Consider the following 18546-nt stretch of genomic DNA (forward strand, 5'->3'; position numbering starts at 1 on the left):
GCGTCAGGCCAGGATGAATGTGCTGGTCTCTGGGGAAAGTGGGTGTGTAGCTTCTGCACTGCCTGCAATCTGCCAAAAATAGTAGGTAGGAAAGTGTTTTCTCTGGTGCTGGGAAAGGCCTTTCCCAAAGCCCAGGATCGTCCAGACAGCTGTTCTGTGAATTAAGATCCTTAGAAGAAAACTGGTAAGGGCCAAACTTTCAAATCTGCTTGCCATGCATGAGCCACAACAGTAGGCCTGTGTCCGTTATCCCTGCAGACGCCCGCTGCGTACAAACAGCTGTTTGCACGTGCAAATTGTGTAACGGCTGGTGCCAGTGGCAGTACTTGATTTGTGCCCAGATGTTCCACTGGGGCAGCCTCACGCTGAGAAGCTTAACCCTGGCTGTTCGCATTTGCAACGTCGCCGGAATCCGTCCGCCTGCCAAGTTGCCTCATGTCAAGCTCAGTGGTGACAGAAGATGCAGACTAGAAACTAACTTGGCTTGGAGTTGTGGCTTAAAGTATTGGTCCTTCAATGCCAAGTGGCTCTAGTCCCCTTCATTAAAAACATTATTTGGAAGTGGGGGGCAGCACTAAAGGGGGTGCAACCCACAAAGTCCAGCCTTGGGTGCAATCTGCAGCAGGTTTAGGGGAGTTACAGATCTGGAATCCAGGGAGAACATTCTGCTATTCCCCTGCACTTGGATTTCCCCCTATGTTCCTGTTAATGTGGGTCTGATACGTAAGAGTCCTGTGACTTCTGCAGCCCTGTTACTGACTCATTCTACCCAAATATATGACAATGCTCCTGTCTCCCTCTGACTGTAGAACAACATGACAAGTGACAGCTGTTTCCTTAACTCATCAGATGTTTTAAAGTTAATGTTGACTCTAAAGTTAATTTAGTCTAAAAACTTCTGAATTTCCATGTACAGAATTATTCTCTTGTTAGGGCTTGTCTGCAGCCTCCACACAGCATGTCCTTTTAATCTGTATAGCGAGAGATGCTGGATGGCTTAGGGAATAGGCTACAGGTCTCTAGGTTACTGAAACCTCTCTTGGTAGTAATGTTATCATTTAAAATTTAACATATAGCAGCATAGATGGACAAGGTGCTGCACTTGGAGTTGAGGGGCGTTGTTCTGTTACCTTCAAGAGGCTTTGGATCAGCCTCAGAGCAAGTAAAGACACAGGCCAAGATTCTCAAAAGTGTCTGGTAATGTTGGGTTCACAATTTAAGATGCCTTCACTGGTCGTCAGAGGACAAATGCGCCACGCTTTCTGGAAATCAAGCCCCTATGAAATGTGTCAACTGAATCTGACAAAGCCAGATGGGTGTTTGTGGTGAAGCAATACGTAATAAGGCGACGGGGCTATGAGGGCTCCCGTATTGTGTGTAGATCCAGAGGTCTGGTGTTTTACTTACACTAGGGTTATATGGATGAATTTATGAGGGACTCTAGGGAAAGGTGAGTTTTAAGGAGAAAGTGGGAAGTTATGTTTGCTGGCTGCTGTAAGTGTATGTGGCTAGTTGCTATGGAGCGTCCGAAGAAAAGAGTGAAGGAGGCAAACACTGTCATTCTGAATGCTGCCCTGAACTAAACTGTTAGGAGTGGGATTTGCTCCCTAAAGATCAGTCTGAAAAAGAACTGGAAATAAAATTAATTATAACTCCTTCCATAGTCCTCGTTCCAAAACCCCACATTGCAGATTTCTTTGTCACAAGACACCCATAAAAGCCATAAGTGTGTACAAAAAACTACAAAGTCACTCACCTCACGGAGTCCAGAACAACAGGCAAAAGGGAAACAGGACCATAACAGGTCTATAGTGTGGGCCTTGAAACCAGTCTCCTCCACACCAGCTCACTGCCTCCCTGTGCCTCGTTGCAGCTCTGTGCTAGCTTCACTCAGCCATAAGTCAAAGCACAATGGCAATTCCTCATGGTACCACAGGGCCTGTACATCTCCACAAGCAGGTGGACCTGCTAAGAAGGAATCCTTCCCCCTTTTCTGACTGGAGAGCTCTTTGAAACCCAGGTCTTGTAGGTGTGTGGATTGAAGCACGGTGAATGAAAACTTCTTGGGCAGAGTTTTCTTCTACCTTTGGACTCTACTGTATTCAACTGATAGGCTCCCAAATCCTTGGGATGGGGTGGATGGGCTCTGCTTGAGAGTCCTGTGCAACCAGTGGGCTTCACAGCTTGAGGGAAACAATTGAGAGTGAGTGTTGCTGACTCGTTGGCTCAGGAGATTGGTCATGAGATACAGAAGCTTCACCTTCAAGTCTGATTTCAAATCCAACCCAGTTTAGTAGTGATGGAAAGCTCTTACCACCTGATGGCTGTTCAGTGCCGTGAAATGAGTTGGGGTTTAAGTCTGCTTTCTAGTGGGCATGTTTCTGTGTTACTGAAATGACCACCATGACTGGCCTCTTCCTTGGCAGTCTCAGCAGAAGTGCCACAGAGGCTGGTTTTTCCTCCACATCAGGCCTGAAGCAGGCTGGTGCCATGTCTGCACAGCATCTGCCCTGGCCCCTGCATGTAAGCAGGGAACTTCAGCCTCCTGGGATGTCTGGCTGGGACTCTTGCTGCTGCTAACAGGCACATAAACAACTTTTTTTTTTATTTGGGGATGGAGAAAGAGTTGTTAATGAATAGTAGCTGTTTGAATAATAGTTCTGAGTAATTATTTGTACTGTGACTAATTCTGTCCACATTGATTAAAAGATAAATGGGGCTTAAAGTAGAGCTGCCATACTGAGTCAGATCATGGTCCATCTTGCCAGTGTCCTCAGTCCAACAGTGGCCCTTACCAGAGCGTCAGAGGGAGTGTACAGAATAAGGCAGGTATGGAGTCATCCACCCCCGTCTTCCATTCATGGCTTCTGGCAGTCAGAGGTTTAGGGTCTCCCCAGAGGTGGTGCACGGGGTAATGTCCAACCATCTTGGCTAATACCCATTGATGGACCTATCCTCCATGAACTTATCTAGTTCTTTTTTTAACCCAGTTCCACTTTTGGCCACCACAACTTCCCATGGCAATGAGTTTCACAGGTTAGTTGTACATTGTGTGGAAAAGTATTTCCCTTTTTTTAAATTTCATTGTGTGATCCCTGGTTTTGTATTGTATGAAAGGGTAAATAACACTTTCTCTAGTTTCTTTTTCTATACCTTTCACAATGTTCCAAACTCAGTCTTTCCTTTTATTAATGCAATCCCTAAATGTGCGCTCAATTTCTCCAAATTCGCAGTCGTCTGTGTGCAAGGACTACATTTACTTTGAAAATGTAACAGAATTGTAAGCAGATACTAGCTCTGACCTTCTCCCTTGCACAATACACAGCAGAGAAAGTGGGATCATGAAAGCACTGCTTGCTAGGACTGTAGTCCTCATGGGCTGCACCTCCTTTATTAAATAGGAAGTGTGCTGCTATCCAGTTGTTTGATGCAAATTAGTTTAGTTGCCTCTCATGAGTTTCTGGCAAACTGCTGGGTGATCCCTCAACTAGAGGGCAAATGCAGAGTTCTGCTCCTATAAACCTATGAGTCGAACCTGTTAGTTTTTAGGAGAAAACTACCTTCCAAGTGCATCTTTCCCTTGGGGATGCCAGCTTCTCAGTGCTCCCGCACCAGACCACAGAGCTATTTTTGTCCAAGTGTCATGAGACCAATGTGTTTTGTTTTTCCCCTAATGCCTGATTGGTTAGCCACGCTTTCCACATCCTGTCGGAGAGCAGCCTCAGCTGGTAATTCAATGCATATTAAATGCAAAGAAAAGCTGTGCAGCCTCCCCCTTGCCCATCCAGCATGCCCCAGTAACTGAAGCAGGAACTTTCTGACATGTTCCTTCTAAAGGGGAACATTAGCCTGAGTGACCTTGTACTTTTAGCCCAAAGCTTTTTATTTGCTGTTCTTCATCTCCAAATCCCAGAGGTAACCACAGAGCTACCATGAAATGGGCTATAAGGGCATAAGAAAGCATCAGCTCTGTCAGACAGGATGGAGGCTCCTCACTCAAATCCTCTGGCAGGCACCCTTGCATTAGTCTCCCCAGAGACTAAACTCTAGGGTCTGCCAGGGGCAGAAATGCCAGAACTAAGGCCAGCATGGAACAGGCCATCGTTTCCTAGAATCATTCCATAGCAACAAAAGATCTGCACAATAACACAACTCCAGGAGCAATAGGAAGGTGAGCACTAGACTTCAGGATTTCAAAGCACAGAGGTGTTGGGACCATCCCTCATGGTCTGGTTTGAAATTCAGCAGCATTAATTCCTTGCCTGTCATACCACCGAGCACAGTGGGCCAGATGTTACCATTAAGAAATGGGGGCAGTAATAATAAAATGTTTAGTACTTTTAAAGGCCAATGTGTAGTGAAGCAAAGGGTGTGTTTCTAACGGCTCAGCCCAGTGAAATCACAAATCCTTTTACACTGCACCAGCAAAACTCCATATAACCTCTCTGGCAGCAGGGGAAAAAATCCACAATGCAGCAGCCTTACCCTACCAAAGAGAGACTTATTAGAGGTCTCTTGGAGCCATGTGTTGGCTTTTTTAGAATCCCGTTCAGCAGTACCTGCAATTGCTTTTCTTCAGTTCCTCTTGTTTCACAGCTCAGTCTAATTCAGGTGGTACCACAAACCAGAGATTATTTGACAAAGATGCTTCAGTTCTTCGCTACAGTGTGAGAAAAGTGAATTGCTTGTCATTTGTTGGAGATAGCTTAATGTCACTATTGTCTGTTGTCTGCTTGGCATTTATGCTGAAAATGATAAGTTTGTACGGCAGAAGTTTTGTGTTCCATATAAATGTATAACTTTCTAAAGAGGCACTTCAAAAGCTTGTGTCAGAGCCTCTAGCGTCCCCAGCTCAGCATGCAGACTTTCTGGTCTTCAAAGAAGTCCTGGCTGCAAAATGGTTCTCGAGTGGCTACTGTTGCTCTGTTCGTGCTAAGTGCCTCGAGAGAGGCCAATCAGGAAAGAATTAATTGTGCAGACCTTGCTTTGTGGTGGCGAGTCTGGCCCCCTAGGGACCGTCAGACATGCTCTCTAGCACTGTGCTGCCTGTACATCATTCGCTTTAATCTGTTCCATTGTTTTACTGCAGAAACTGAAAAGGCAATCAACAAAATACAGATCAGACAGAATATACCCTACTGCAGCGTCTGAGCAACCAGAAAACATCAAGAAAAATCGATACAAGGACATCTTACCCTGTAGGTTGAAAATACCAAATTTGCAAGTTAGGCTTTCTTTCTTACCAGTTATTGTCATACTAGCTTCTCCCTCCTCCCCTGCCCAGTACATACGTGGATATAGACATCAGTATGTAAGCCTAGCATGTATGGGCATGCATACACCAATGTAGGCTATGCAGCACACATCAGGACATGCATACATAAGCACATGCTCTCCTACGCTCATCAGATAGACATACCTGTGCATATATCCATGTGACCCTCCACAGACCAACTCCTAATATGCTTTGAATGCCATGACTCATATTTAAGATGTCACATTTTAATATTTTAATGTATATACATAGTTGTGGGGATTTGTAGGTTATTCAGTAGGGGAAAATATTTTTTCTTATTTATCAGGTAAGTTGTTACATGAAAGTCTGCTGTATAATGTGCATGCTGTCCAACTTCAGAGAAGTAAGGCTTAGACAGAGATGTCTCTGGGACACATTAATTCCATGTAAGTTCTTCAGGGCAGAGACTGTCATACTATGTACTTGTACAACGTCTACTACAATGGGCCTTGATTTAAATGTGCTCTAGCTCAATTATAAGATATGGGCTTGATGAAGGAATCACAATAAGAAATTCTATTACCTATGCTGGGCAGAAGGTCAGACTAGATGATCATAATGGTCCCTTTTGCCTTAAAATCTACAAAACTTGGATCTTCTAGGCTCTAATGTGATACAATAAAAACAATAATTACTCCTTTCTCTCTCCCCTGCAGTTGATCACAGCAGAGTGGAGCTCTCCCTCATCACATCAGATAAAGATTCTCATTACATAAATGCCAACTTCATCAAGGTATTGCCTGGTTTGTAGTACATACTTCCAAGTGCATCACACTGAGCTGTGAAAAGGCAGCTCCCATGGCAGTGCTGCAAGGAATGAGCAGACAGTGGCAGGCTGATATAGAATAAGTACATACATCTAGAGCTGTACCAGAGTCTGGAGGGAGCTCCGTCCCATCCTCATTGGCTATGGGGTTGCTCACCATGGTGGGGGTGATAATGAAATTGGCAGGAAATTAAGGAGACCTTTGAGAACCCTCCATATCAACACCCCTTAAAATGTCCAGGAAGCCAAGCTTTGGTATATGAGAAGTGCATGATTTTGGGGAGGGGAGCAGTTTTCACATCACAGCTCCAAGCTCAGAGCCCTGTGTCCCCCATCAGCTTTATATTCCTTTGTGTGTATGTGTTCAATGGCGCGTGACTCTACACTGTCTGCCACTAGCAAAGGCCTCTGACACCACTGCTCAGACAGGAAGCTCTGCACCCACATCAGTGCTGAGACCCAATTACATCAGTAGAACTCGAGGCATCTGTGGCCAGCAAGAAACAAGGGGCAAGTCAGTACCTCGTTCCTCCACCCCTACAGCTTTGTTCAGTTTGTAAACGCCTCTCCCCTTGCTGTGGTTGAAGCAGAGATATTTCCCTCCATCTGTGCCAAGGAATGTTGCCTAACCACTTTGTACAGGGTACAGACCATTACAAAGGATGCCAGACCAGGATATTAACAAGTAGGGATATGCCCAACTGCAAAATATGGACCAGATCAGTATTTTGAACATTTGTCACCAAGCTCCCCCGAAAAATAGAAAAAAATTGATGCTGGTTGGAAGTGAGGGGCGAGGGTTGTTCCAAACCCATCTCTCACTATCAGTAGAGAAGGGTAGATTCTGCTAGTCAGCTGTTGACTGGACTGTCAGTCCAACTAGTGATATTGCAGGGGCTAAAACGCATAGCTTTTCAGAGAGCCAGACAAAAAACTGAAGGAACTACAGTTGTCCTAGTCATTAAAGCACATTAGTCTTTTCATGTAAATGCAGTACAGTTCTAAATTATAGTTAGCTCTGTCTCTTCGGGTGCTTAGTGCCCATACAAATATTATATTCATATGCAATCTGAATTTCATTTTAGGGGGTATATGGGCCGAGGACTTATATAGCTACCCAGGGTCCTCTCTCCACCACTGTTCTTGACTTCTGGAGGATGATTTGGGAATATGAAGTCCTGGTAAGGTGCAGATTGGTGCTTTCTGTTATGTATTTTTACAGCTTTGCTATAAAGTCCCTGTGTATTTGTGTTACTGGCTGGATAATGGGTATGTGCTGTCAGTGTTTCAGGGTCATGAGTTGTGCACCATGCTCACTGCATTTTTCATGAGAGTCTTTATCAAAAACAGCATGATGGATGAGTATTGTCTCATGACAGTCTTCCATGGGAGAGCTTTGGAGCTGAAAGGTCTCTGGCACCCATGCTGTGAACAGTGCCCAGATTTTGCCTAGCTGAGAAGCATCAGAATAAGAGAGCCATATGATGGCCCAAAATAATTTTTCTCACAACTGATAAATATCCCTGACCGCTACTTAACTATCCTATCTAAAATCTGCCTTTCTCCCCTGATTAAGAGACATTCAGGCTTTTATGTACTTTATTTTTACAGATTGTGGTTATGGCTTGCATGGAGTTTGAAATGGGGAAGGTGAGTAATGTCGGAGCATGGAGCCAGTGTCTTGGTGTCACCAGGGGGAGGAAAAATGTGCATTTCCATTGGGTTTCACAAAGAATTAGTTCATATTCAGAAATCAGTGAATAGTTCATCTCTGGAGACTCCCAAATGCACACGATTTTGTTCAGTCATCTCCAAACTGGTTCTGAGAGTGAGATTAGCTTCTGCAAGAGAGAGAGGTCTCTGTAGATCACACACTGTGATGTTGGTGGCTCGCTCCAGCAGCCAAGCAGGTGCTTGAATCATCAGAAAGTGGTGCTGTCTCTCTGGAGAAACTGTGTATTGGGAGCCCCAAGGAAGAAGGAGACAAGAGTCAGCTCAGCAACAAAAGCCAGGCATTTCGAAACAAATAACTGTCCATTGGGGAAGACAAGGCAGGAGACATGGCAGGCAGGTGTAGAGACAAATAACTACAGACTCTTCCTGCTTTTTATAATAGAAAAAGTGTGAGCGGTACTGGGTTGAGGTGGGCAATTCCCCACTCCGGTGTGGTCCTTTCACCATCACTTGTGTAAGTACATCAGCCTTTTCCATCATGCCTAACAAGTGTTCCACAATCTGTGGCACCCTTTATGGAAACCAGTGCCACGTATCTGCAGAAAGTGACTAATGTATTGCTTCTGCAGGAATTGGAGGAAAAGAAAACTGAATATGTGATTCGGACTCTAAAGGTGACACTGAACAACGTAAGTAGGGAAATGGTCAGGCAGGAAGAGCATCTAACTGGCTTTACTGCGCTTATTCTAATCAAACGGTACCGTTGTTGACTGCAGGAGATACAGGGTTTCTACAGTAAGCTTTGAAGGAGCTGCCAATATTCCACAGCGTGTTATTTTTTTATTCCATAGTGATTATATACTAAAGAAAGTAAAAATAGCCAAGTTGTCAAACCCTAATTTCTGCAGCTGTTTTAGCTGAGATATTCTCTGGATAAGAAAAACGTAGGGCTTGTCCACACTTTAAAACGCAGCAGCGGCGCAGCCGTACCACTTCAGTGAAAACACAAGAGTCGAACCTCAGGATTACGGACTGACCAGTCAACCGCACACCTCACTTGGAACTGGAAGTGCACTCGGGCAGCAGCAGCAACAAAAAAAAGCAATTACAGTACAGTACTGTGTTAAACATAAACTACTTTTTTTTTAAAAAAAAAAAGGAAAGCAGCATTTTTCTTCTGTATAGTAAAGTTTCAAAGCTGCATTAAGTCAATGTTCAGTTGTAAACTTTTGAAAGAACCACCATAACGTTTTGTTCAGAGTTACGAACGTTTCAGAGTTGCAAACAATTTCCATTCCCAAGGTGTTCGTAACTCTGAAGTTCTACTGTACCGACGCGGAGCGTTTCTTACTCTACTTCCCTGAGAACCAGGAGCTGGGTCAAAGGGAGAATTCTACCATTGACCTCGTGCTGTCTATGCTGGGGTTTGGTCAGTTTAACTGCATCACTCAGGGATGTGGGCAACATAGTTATATAGGTTTCAGAGTAACAGCCGTATTAGTCTGTATTCGCAAAAAGAAAAGGAGTACTTGTGGCACCTTAGAGACTAACCAATTTATTTGAGCATGAGCTTTCGTGAGCTACAGCTCCGATGAAGTGTGCTGTAGCTCACGAAAGCTTATGCTCAAATAAATTGGTTAGTCTCTAAGGTGCCACAAATACTCCTTTTCTTTATAGTTATATAGATCTAATTTCCTAGCATAAACCAGGCCTTTGCCTCACTGTTTCCTCTCTAGAAACTATTAGCAGGCAATACAGAGAGTGCCGTGTAAAATGAAGAAGGCCGAAGAGAACATTTGCGGAGTGGCAGACAGGGTGTATGTCGGAAATATAGTGTGAATGGGCCTGGTGGGGGTGTAGCACAGACTGCCTTTTTTCATGCCTTTTTGATCTTGGAATGGCCACACCTGTTTGTAGGCTCTGTACCGACTGGCACATCTGAGACATGGGGCTTTCTCCTCATGTAAAACTGACAGAATTCCTGGCCTTAGCTCCTCCTCTTTCTTCTCTTTTACAGGTAATTCGCACTGTTTATCAGTTCCATTATAAAAACTGGCCAGACCATGATGTACCCTCCTCCATCAACCCCATCCTTAAGCTTATCTGGGAGATGCGCTGCTACCAGGCAGGTGACAACATCCCCATCTGTATTCACTGCAGGTAAGGAGGTTTTACTGGCAAGGGAAATGCTGTTATTTAGCCCCAGGTGAATGGAATAGATTCTTTCTTTCTGTTTAGGTGGGGGTTAAAAAGCCTGTCACTTTTTAAAGTCTTAGGTCAAATCCCCTGTCTGAGGAGAGTAAGTTCTAAAGCCAGAAGCTGTATCTGAGCAAACTGAATGGTTGGATGTAGAAAAAAAGCTGGCTAATTTGTATGTACAATTATATTTGTAGTTACATACCAAGAAAAATATAATCAGTCCCCATGCATCAACTGATCACATAGGGTTTATGAAAGGAATTTGTTCAAGTGCAACATGGGATTTTTCATCCTCCTGCAGCTCATCAATCAGCGTTGTCTGATGGATGCAGAGAGGGTACTGGTTTTGATGGACCAATGCTCTCTCACAATCTGGCAAATCTACGTTTCTGTTGCCAAGGGAAGAATAGCTGCCACATCGGTTTGCAGAGATTGCAATCCTGTGTGGACGTGATTGCTCTGCAGTGTGCTGTGGGAGTCAGTAAGGCACTAGAGGTGCTGCTTCTAGAGTAACATGGCTGAAATGAACAGGGCAATGCACTGGAGTCAGCAGCCAGCTCCCTCCTTAAGGCATCATTGGAGGCCGGCTCAGGGATGGAACTGATAGGATATATATATGATATGATATGATTGGTCTGCCTTTGGTCACAAAATACAGTGCATGGGTAGGCAATGTGGACTTGGATTTGCATCAGTTGCAGAATAACAGTATTGATCCATGAATAAAAACACAGAAGAAATAGAGCTGAATGTCAAGTAATAAGTGAAGACAAAGCCCCTCCTCAAATCTCAGAGCTCCGATTTTTATTTCAGTGCTGGTTGTGGGAGAACAGGAGTTATTTGTGCCATTGATTATACCTGGAAGCTGCTGAAGGATGGGGTGAGTATCTCAGCAGTGCCTGGGATCAGTCTTTTTGTGTTCCTGCATGCCTACCCAGTGCTTGCTTTTTACCCTGGGCTCTTCTGCTCCTCAAAGTGCCTGTGTCTGGCTCAGTCTTTTTTGAATCATATTCCCAATTATAGCAAATTCTCTTGCTGCCTTTGAGTATATTTCACATGCTAATTCTCTCATAAACTCTCTCAGGCCCACAGCGGTGCTGGAACAATTTTTATAGTGGGGGTGCTGAATGCAGAAACCATGTATTAGGGTTGCTATTACTACTTCAAGCCAGGGGGTGCGGCAGAACTCCTAGTTCCAGCACCTGTGCTGGCCCAACTCTTTGAAGGCAAAAAGAACAGGAGTACTTGCGGCACCTTAGAGACTAAGAGATTTATTAGAGCATAAGTTTTCATGGGCTACAGCCCACTTCATCGGATGCATGGAATGGAACATATAGTAAGAAGAAATATATATACATAAAGGTAAGTTGGAAGTTGCCATACAAACTGTGAGAGGCTAATTAGTTAAGTGTCAGATGAGTTTAATAAACTCCATACTGTTTCATGTTGTCCTAATTTCATCCTGTCTCTTCCTCCTCCATACTGTTTACTGTTCCTCACAGACTTGTGTTCTCTCCACATGCTGATATGAACCACTCCTGAGGCCTTAAAACAATCTAAAACATAAAGAGCCAATAAAAGCCTCTCTTCTGTTGCTACCCTCCTACCTGAACTGCAGGTCACAGTGCTTTACCACTGCTCTGACACCAGTTGTTAAACTGGCTTTTTGCCTGCAATCCTGTGCCTGGCTGCAGTCCTGATCCTCTGTCCTTTAGTGTAAGAAATTCAGGTTTCTAAAACTAGATTAAAAGCAATGAAGTAAAAAAATAAAGTGAAGTAATTCCTGAATGAATGCCTGTCTCAACACAGGATCCTAGGAGTGGCTATTTTCTGCATCATGGTGACACTAAAATCCATCTAGATCACAGTTCAGAGCAGAAAGAAAAGGAGTACTTGTGGCACCTTAGAGACTAACAAATTTATTTGAGCATAAGCTTTCATGAGCTACAGCTCACTTCATCGGAGGCAGGTTGCCATAAATTCAGCTTCTCTTTGCACCCCATGGAACTTGTATTTGTCTCTCATGCTGTTGTCAGAGAAGGGGATGCCTCCTAATGAGTAGAAGATGGGACAGGATATGTGTTGATGAATCATTTCCCACCTCAAAGGAGAAATCACAAGCAGTAAAGATTACTTGTAACAATGGGGCTGAAGTTTGGATCCAGGTCTGAACTGCATCACCATTTGGGAGTGGTTTTGGTTCAGGCCCATTTCTAATTTCTCGTGATCTCTCTTTTATAAGATTGTTCCAGAGAACTTCAGTATTTTTAGTCTGGTCCAGGAAATGCGCACACAAAGGCCATCAATAGTGCAAACCAAGGTATGTTCAGAAAGCTCCAAGCAGGTCATTGCCACTAAATGCTTGCTATAAAACCAGACCCATAACTTCTCTTCAGGGTTTGCAAGAACCAAACTTGTATTGTTACACTGCGGGGTAAGCCCCTGGGTGCAGCAGGCATGTTGCTTTGTATTCTGTAAAACCCTCTCCCAAAAGAAGCTAATCAGGAGAAACCAAATGAGTACATGACGATGTAGCTTACTACTTGTGATTGTCTATGCTGAAACAAGTTACTATCCAGTAAGTGAAGCTGGCTTCAACTGGGATGTATTGAAGAGGAAGTTCAGTACACAACATGTTTGTTCAGTTGCTATTAACACATACTCAAACCTTGACCATTTGAAAACAGCAGCTACAACCCCTTCTGAGAATTCACCTAATCCCAGGACTGGAATTTCCAGCACTGTAAGAGCTAATATGTTGCATGGTTCAGATGAACTGGCTGCTGTCTGAAGTGGATGTGAGTAACGGGGATACCTGCATCTCCTGTGTTTCTTCTGTTTTCTATTTAGGAACAGTATGAGTTGGTCTACGATGCTGTGATCGAACTCTTTAAAAGACAGATTGAAGTGCTCTCTGTCCAGTCAGACTCTGCTGCCACAGAGGTAAGATTTGTCCTCCCAATGCATACTGCCTTTAGCTGTCCTCTTATGGCTGAGATGTGTTAGCTCAGATTCAAACTCCTCCAAGCCCTGCTGAACTGGGAAGTGATTTGCAATAAAGGAATGCAGTTGCTGCTCTTGTACATTTAATGGTTATATTAGGGTTGCGCAAAGGGGCTCCAATCTATGTAGGTGCATGTACGGTCCCCAAAACTGTAGTATGAGAGCACCACATGCACATTATTGCATTCATCCTCACTAACCCTCTACAGAGGCAGAAAGATTACAGTCCTACAGGAAGTCTGAGCCAGAGATGGAACCCAAATCTCCTGAATCCCAGTCAAGTGCCTTGACCACAAGCCCAGCCTTCCCCTTCATTATGCAATCCCTGTTACAGTAGCAAGATGCAGAGGAGGGCTCTGTTTGCTTTTTTGTTTAATTGTTTATTATAATGAATGAATAAAGTATTGACTTTCCCCAAACTGTCAATCTCAACTGGCTGATTTATTGTAGGCATCCCAGCAGAGCTGGGTCTTGAGGAGGGATCAAAAGGAGAGGAGCATAGTGTCCTTATGGATTAGTTCAAGAAGGCTGTCCATGTTTCAGATGAAAGTTTCAGAATTCATTGGACAGGTGGGCGGTCAAACTGGCAGCATTGGCCAAATGGGATGGATGATGCGATAAGAGGCAAAAGCTAGTATTAACATGTTGCTTTGAGAGATGCCATATAGGCAGCAGCAGCTGTCAATCCAGGCTTGGGCCCTGCACCTCTTTTATTCATCTCCGGTAGCTTTGACTAGAATCTAACAATATAAAAGAGATCCTGAATTCCCCTGAGAAAAATCTACTGTAAGAGAACAAAACACAAATCAAAGACATACAAAAGGTTCTGCTCCCAACAAAGTAGATAGGAGCTGCGCTAGATAATGCCCATTACAGCTAACTCCTAGAAGAAGAGAGGCTAAAATGTACAGTGAAAACATACATGTAAATTCCTCAGCCACATCTTTTCAAGCCCTGTGGACTAGTTCTGATGTAGGATGAAGTATCTGAGTCTAAAATTATGTGGTCAAGTCATATTTGAATTGTAACATCCCAAACAGAGTTAAACACTTCTTAATTCTGACCTTTCTTTGTTATAATTGCTCAGAGCCCTCCACCTCAAACATGGCTTGTCTGGCTGTCTTGAGGGGGAAAAAAAAAAGCATTTCTAAACAGACTCAGACTGAAAAACTTCAGTTACAAGGGGGTGGAAATAGGGCTTACAATGAAAAATATCTGGCATGTTCAGCAAAGGTCTTCAGACTGACTCCACAATAAAGCCCAACTTTCAAACTGAACCCTTTAAAATATGTACCTGAGTTTGACATGCTGTAATAAATTGGTATTTGCAGAGACTTCTCAGCCAGACTTGGTTGAGCAGATTGTGGGAGTCAGCTTCCTTCTCTTGTGCTGTGGACAGTCACATGGTTAGGTGCAGATGTGAGTCCAGGTTGAGACAGAAAGCAGAGAAACACTTGAGTCCGGATGTGGTTTTACAGCTCTTGGCCAAACCTTCTCAGTTGCAGAGACCTGGCTGTCCTTTGAAAACACTTTACCAAAAGAAGGGCATGAGCGCACAACTAAAGTGTCAAAAGAAAAACCAACTTCCACCTAGCCAGATAGCAGGTGGGTCCTAGAAGCACAGCCAGCTGCACAGACATTGCAAACTTTTTGGGGAAGAGTCTGATTCTTGTAAAAACATATGTAATGCATCTTCCAATAAGACAGTGTCTGTTTCTGCTGTTCCTGCATTTCCATTTCCAAATAATCAATGGTAGGCAGAGGTAGTTGGCAGAGCCAATCACCAGGAATAACAAAGTGAAATGAAACCTTGTGAATTGCCTGCATGCTTCCTTGACAGTCTTGCTATAATATGAGCTAACCTTCTCTTTCAATAGATTCAAACAAACCATCCAAGGCTCCAGCCGCTTCTGAACCCACTGGAAGAAACTTATTCTCTGACACTACCGAGCTGGTAAGGGCAGGTCTAATCTAGACACACATGGTGCAAGTGCCATGCGCCAGTGACTTCCAATTCCAGGATGAAATAACATTATGTAATCAGCTGGCGATGTGGCTGTTCTTCTAGCACTTAGATCCTGTGTGTGTCTATAGAGAATGGTCATAATAAGCGCACACAAAACACTGAAACAAAAATAGACACTTTTTTAGGGAGACACGGACATGGTAATTGCCTACAAAGATTCAGGTACCAAATGTCCATTTTATATGGGTCTCTTTTTCAATATATTTTAGAAGAAAGATTGATTTTGATTTGCATCTTCTGTTTTGATCAGGAAAACACTTATTTTGCTGTTTGGTAAAATTCACCCATGCAGAGGGGCTAGCACAGGTTTATTCATGGCTTAAGCCCTCAAAGTAAGGCTCAATCATGACTTCATTGATCCACAAGCATTGTGTAGGCTCAATGCACAGGATGAGCTTCCCCCTAAAAACATGGCAAGGACTGTTGGGGACTTGCTCTTGTGTGGACATTGGGGTTAAAACACTGTGGAGCTCTGCTTATAGAGTAATGGGGATTTCTGAGCAGTAAATAGTTCTGCTCTCATATAATTGTACTTTATTGCAGTTCAGCACGAGGGGAACAGGAGCTACATCAAAGTTCTGATCATATGGTACAAGGGGAAATATCACTGACTGATGCGTCAAGCTGTAGGCCCTCAACAGTACATGACAACTATGGGCACAGTGTTTCTCCCATTAGACAAGCCCTTTCTTCTGGGGCCTTGAACTTCAGCAGCAGCAAGAATGCAGGTGCCGCTGCGAAATGGGACACTCTGCTGTCTGGGGAACCACTCCAGAAACATCACAGCTTAGACTTGATCAGCAGTTTTTCTGAGGAGCTTCCTCTGAATCTGAAATCTACAGCTGCATGTAGGGGAAACCCTAGTGTCAAGGCCCCATTAATACAAACCAAATCAACTCCTTTTGAGTTGCTGCAACAGAGAGACACCCAGGAACTGGATGGAGGGGATGCAGTACCCTCTTTGGACCCCTGGCTACCAAACTCCTGCAGTTCTGTGGGCTTTGAGGTTAAGAGGCAGACAGACTTTTCTTCTGTTGAACTGAACCATTTAAGCAGACTGGCAGACGCTGCCCCGCGGCACATGAGCAGTGGCCCACATCCTTCCTCACATTGTTGCTCGGCGGAAGACCCTTACTTTTCTTCGCTCTCTTCAGATGATCCAGGATCCCCGATGTTTACTGACTACTTTTCAGAGCTGTATGAAACAGTTTCTCTTTCTTTCCCTGCTGCAACTTCCACAATCCAGCCCTTGGATTCTACTATGGCCAGTCCTCCAGTGACAACATCTCTGTCCCAGCATGTTCACCCAATGGATGGTAGGCAGGCATCCTTGCAGAGTAAGCTGTTTGGCAGTGTTGCCATCTGAGCTCACTTATTCCGGGGTCTTACCCTGTGTTGTGTGATACCTTTTTGAAATTCACATAGGATTTTCCTGCAGCCTGTTCTGTTTCCAAATCCAGAACTCCCACTCAGTTGGACAAAAAGAAAAGGAGTACTTGTGGCACCTTAAAGACTAACAAATTTATCTGAGCGTAAGCTTTCGTGAGCTACAGCTCACTTCACTTCAGCTGTAGCTCACGAAAGCTTATGCTCAAATAAATTTGTTAGTCTCTAAGGTGCCACAAGTACTCCTTTTCTTTTTGTGGATACAGACTAACACGGCTGCTACTCTGAAACCTGTCAGTTGGACAAAGGACTCAAATGTTCCTTCTGACTTCAGTAGAAACCACAACCATAGAGTGGTGGGTAGAACTGGGCTTCAAACTGTTGATTCTGCCTCAGTTTTCCATAGAAATTGCCATAATTTTCTGGGGTAGCATGACCATCAGAATCCCTCTAATACTTCTGCTCTATGCTACCATGTCACCTCAGGCTGTGACCTCGGCAGATATAAGATAACCAAGGTTGGGTTTGATTAGTACTTGGATTGGATCACTCCACGGAAAACCAAGGGAGCTGTCGGAAGTGGTTTTAGTGACTCCTCTAAGGATCCCTTCCCTCAGTCATTTAAAGATTCCATAGCTGTTTCTGAAAGAATTCTGGATGGGAACCCTGGGGAAAATACTGGCTCTATTGTAGTGAGTGGCAAAACTCCCACTGAGATAAATAGGGCCAGGATTTCACTCCTGGTGTTCTGGCTGAACTTAAGCCTGAAAAGTTACATTCTGCCCACATAAAGTTTACTCCACAGTTTCCATTGGGTACAGGATTGTTCTCTTCATGTCCAAGTCAATGGTATCAGTGCAATATTTGTCAGTTACTTTGGAATTGCTGTAGGTGTGGAGTAAAAAATAAATAAAACTAAAACCACCTTTGCTCTGTTCAGGCTCTTTAGGACCCAAATGTCAAAAGTGCTCTGAGGTCCCTCCATCATTGGAAATTCTCCAGCTTTCTGTGGGATTTCAGACCCCTAATCCCCGACTGAAGGTGTTATACTGGAGTTTAGGTTGGCATAGCTACCAACACAACTGCCACCTAGTAGTAACAATGTTAATTTTAAGTTTATGCAGGTTAACATGCATAGGAACTGATCCTGCTCCACAATGGGTGTTCTGTTGCTGACACAGCAGGCACACAGTTTTATAATTATCTAGAGCAAGTGGAAATCATATTGGAATATACCTAGATTTTAAAAATAAAGTTTTAGAAGATTTTGATCACAATCTATGGTGCCTGGTTGGGTAACAGCTGCCAGGGCTCAAGATGGATGGGATTCAAGCTCTGTGGATTGCTTATGGGGGTATCCCTTACAGCCTGGGAAAATGGTGATGATTTTTTTCTTGGTGGGAAGATGGATTGTCAACAATTGGTTTATATTAGATGTTTGAGGTGGACTAAATGACTTGGGTGAGTCAGTTCTCAAGGCTGCACAGCTTTGTAGGGACTCTTCTTAGCTGTGTATTGTGGTAATGGCAGGACTGTCCAAAGAAATCCAAATAACTGTCCCTGTCTCTTTAATTAGAAGCTTCTCCAGATCCAGACGATGATGTTCCTCCCCCTCTGCCTGAGCGAACCCCAGAGTCCTTTATTGTGGCCAATGAAACTGGTAAGTAAGTGCTAATTTAAGAAGTGCTGAGGTGACAGTTCTGATGATTTGCTCAATGCTTGAGTCACAGAATCCAACAACGAATTACTTGGGCTACCCAGAAAGTGAAAAAAATCCCTCTTGCATTTAATTCTTTCCAGGTCAACCTCCATTGGCAACGTCAAACCACCAACCTGTACCAAGAAATATAAACATTGGAACCTCTTCAGAATGGAGTGGGGTGTCTCAGCCAAAGATATTTGATGACTCAGTAAGACTGAGACCAAGTAAGGTAACTAAAGTGACGTTTTTATCTCTTCTACAGCAATATTGCTATGCAGATCCCCATGTAATGCTCCCTGCTTCTGCAAGGAATACACCAATCTGGATGGCATGTGCTTTTCTTAAACTACTGCAGATTTCAGATTCAGAGTTCAGTCTTCAGAAGTGATCTTAGTTGAGGCTGTCATGACAGACTACTAGGGTAGTAGCCAATGTGGTTTAAGAGAAAACAGAAGTACCACTAGCCACCACATTAATGTCTACAATCATAAGGA

The 18546-nt window shown here is 43.8% G+C and overlaps 1 protein-coding gene and 1 long non-coding RNA gene across 18 annotated transcripts in view; one reads left to right on the top strand and one right to left on the bottom strand.

Annotated features, from left to right (window-relative positions):
- LOC140901222 (uncharacterized) overlaps positions 1–18546 on the bottom strand; it is a 42976-nt gene that overhangs the window by 12095 nt on the left and 12335 nt on the right. The window contains exon 4 of one of the 7 annotated variants that reach the window (XR_012155799.1): positions 5089–8014. The exons of the other annotated variants lie outside the window; for them this stretch is intronic. This is a non-coding gene — a long non-coding RNA (uncharacterized lncRNA). Of the gene's footprint in view, positions 1–5088; positions 8015–18546 lie in introns of those variants that run through there. 7 annotated transcript variants of the gene reach the window in all.
- Positions 1–18546, top strand: part of PTPN22 (protein tyrosine phosphatase non-receptor type 22) — a 37995-nt gene that overhangs the window by 9535 nt on the left and 9914 nt on the right. For 4 of the 11 annotated variants that reach the window (XM_073319637.1, XM_073319640.1, XM_073319644.1 and 1 more), the window contains exons 3-16: positions 5090–5198; positions 5953–6029; positions 7148–7243; positions 7674–7712; positions 8179–8250; positions 8366–8425; positions 9754–9896; positions 10749–10815; positions 12178–12255; positions 12786–12878; positions 14816–14892; positions 15508–16301; positions 17927–18010; positions 18151–18281. In XM_073319637.1, the coding sequence (XP_073175738.1) occupies positions 5090–5198; positions 5953–6029; positions 7148–7243; positions 7674–7712; positions 8179–8250; positions 8366–8425; positions 9754–9896; positions 10749–10815; positions 12178–12255; positions 12786–12878; positions 14816–14892; positions 15508–16301; positions 17927–18010; positions 18151–18281 (1920 nt within the window). Of the gene's footprint in view, positions 1–5089; positions 5199–5952; positions 7249–7673; positions 7713–8178; positions 8251–8365; positions 8426–9753; positions 9897–10748; positions 10816–12177; positions 12256–12785; positions 12879–14815; positions 14893–15507; positions 16302–17926; positions 18011–18150; positions 18282–18546 lie in introns of those variants that run through there. The other 7 variants (XM_073319638.1, XM_073319645.1, XM_073319646.1 and 4 more) reach the window with 7 other exon arrangements.

The sequence above is a fragment of the Lepidochelys kempii genome, chromosome 21 (genome assembly GCF_965140265.1).
Source record: "Lepidochelys kempii isolate rLepKem1 chromosome 21, rLepKem1.hap2, whole genome shotgun sequence".
Lineage (NCBI taxonomy): Eukaryota > Metazoa > Chordata > Testudines > Cheloniidae > Lepidochelys > Lepidochelys kempii.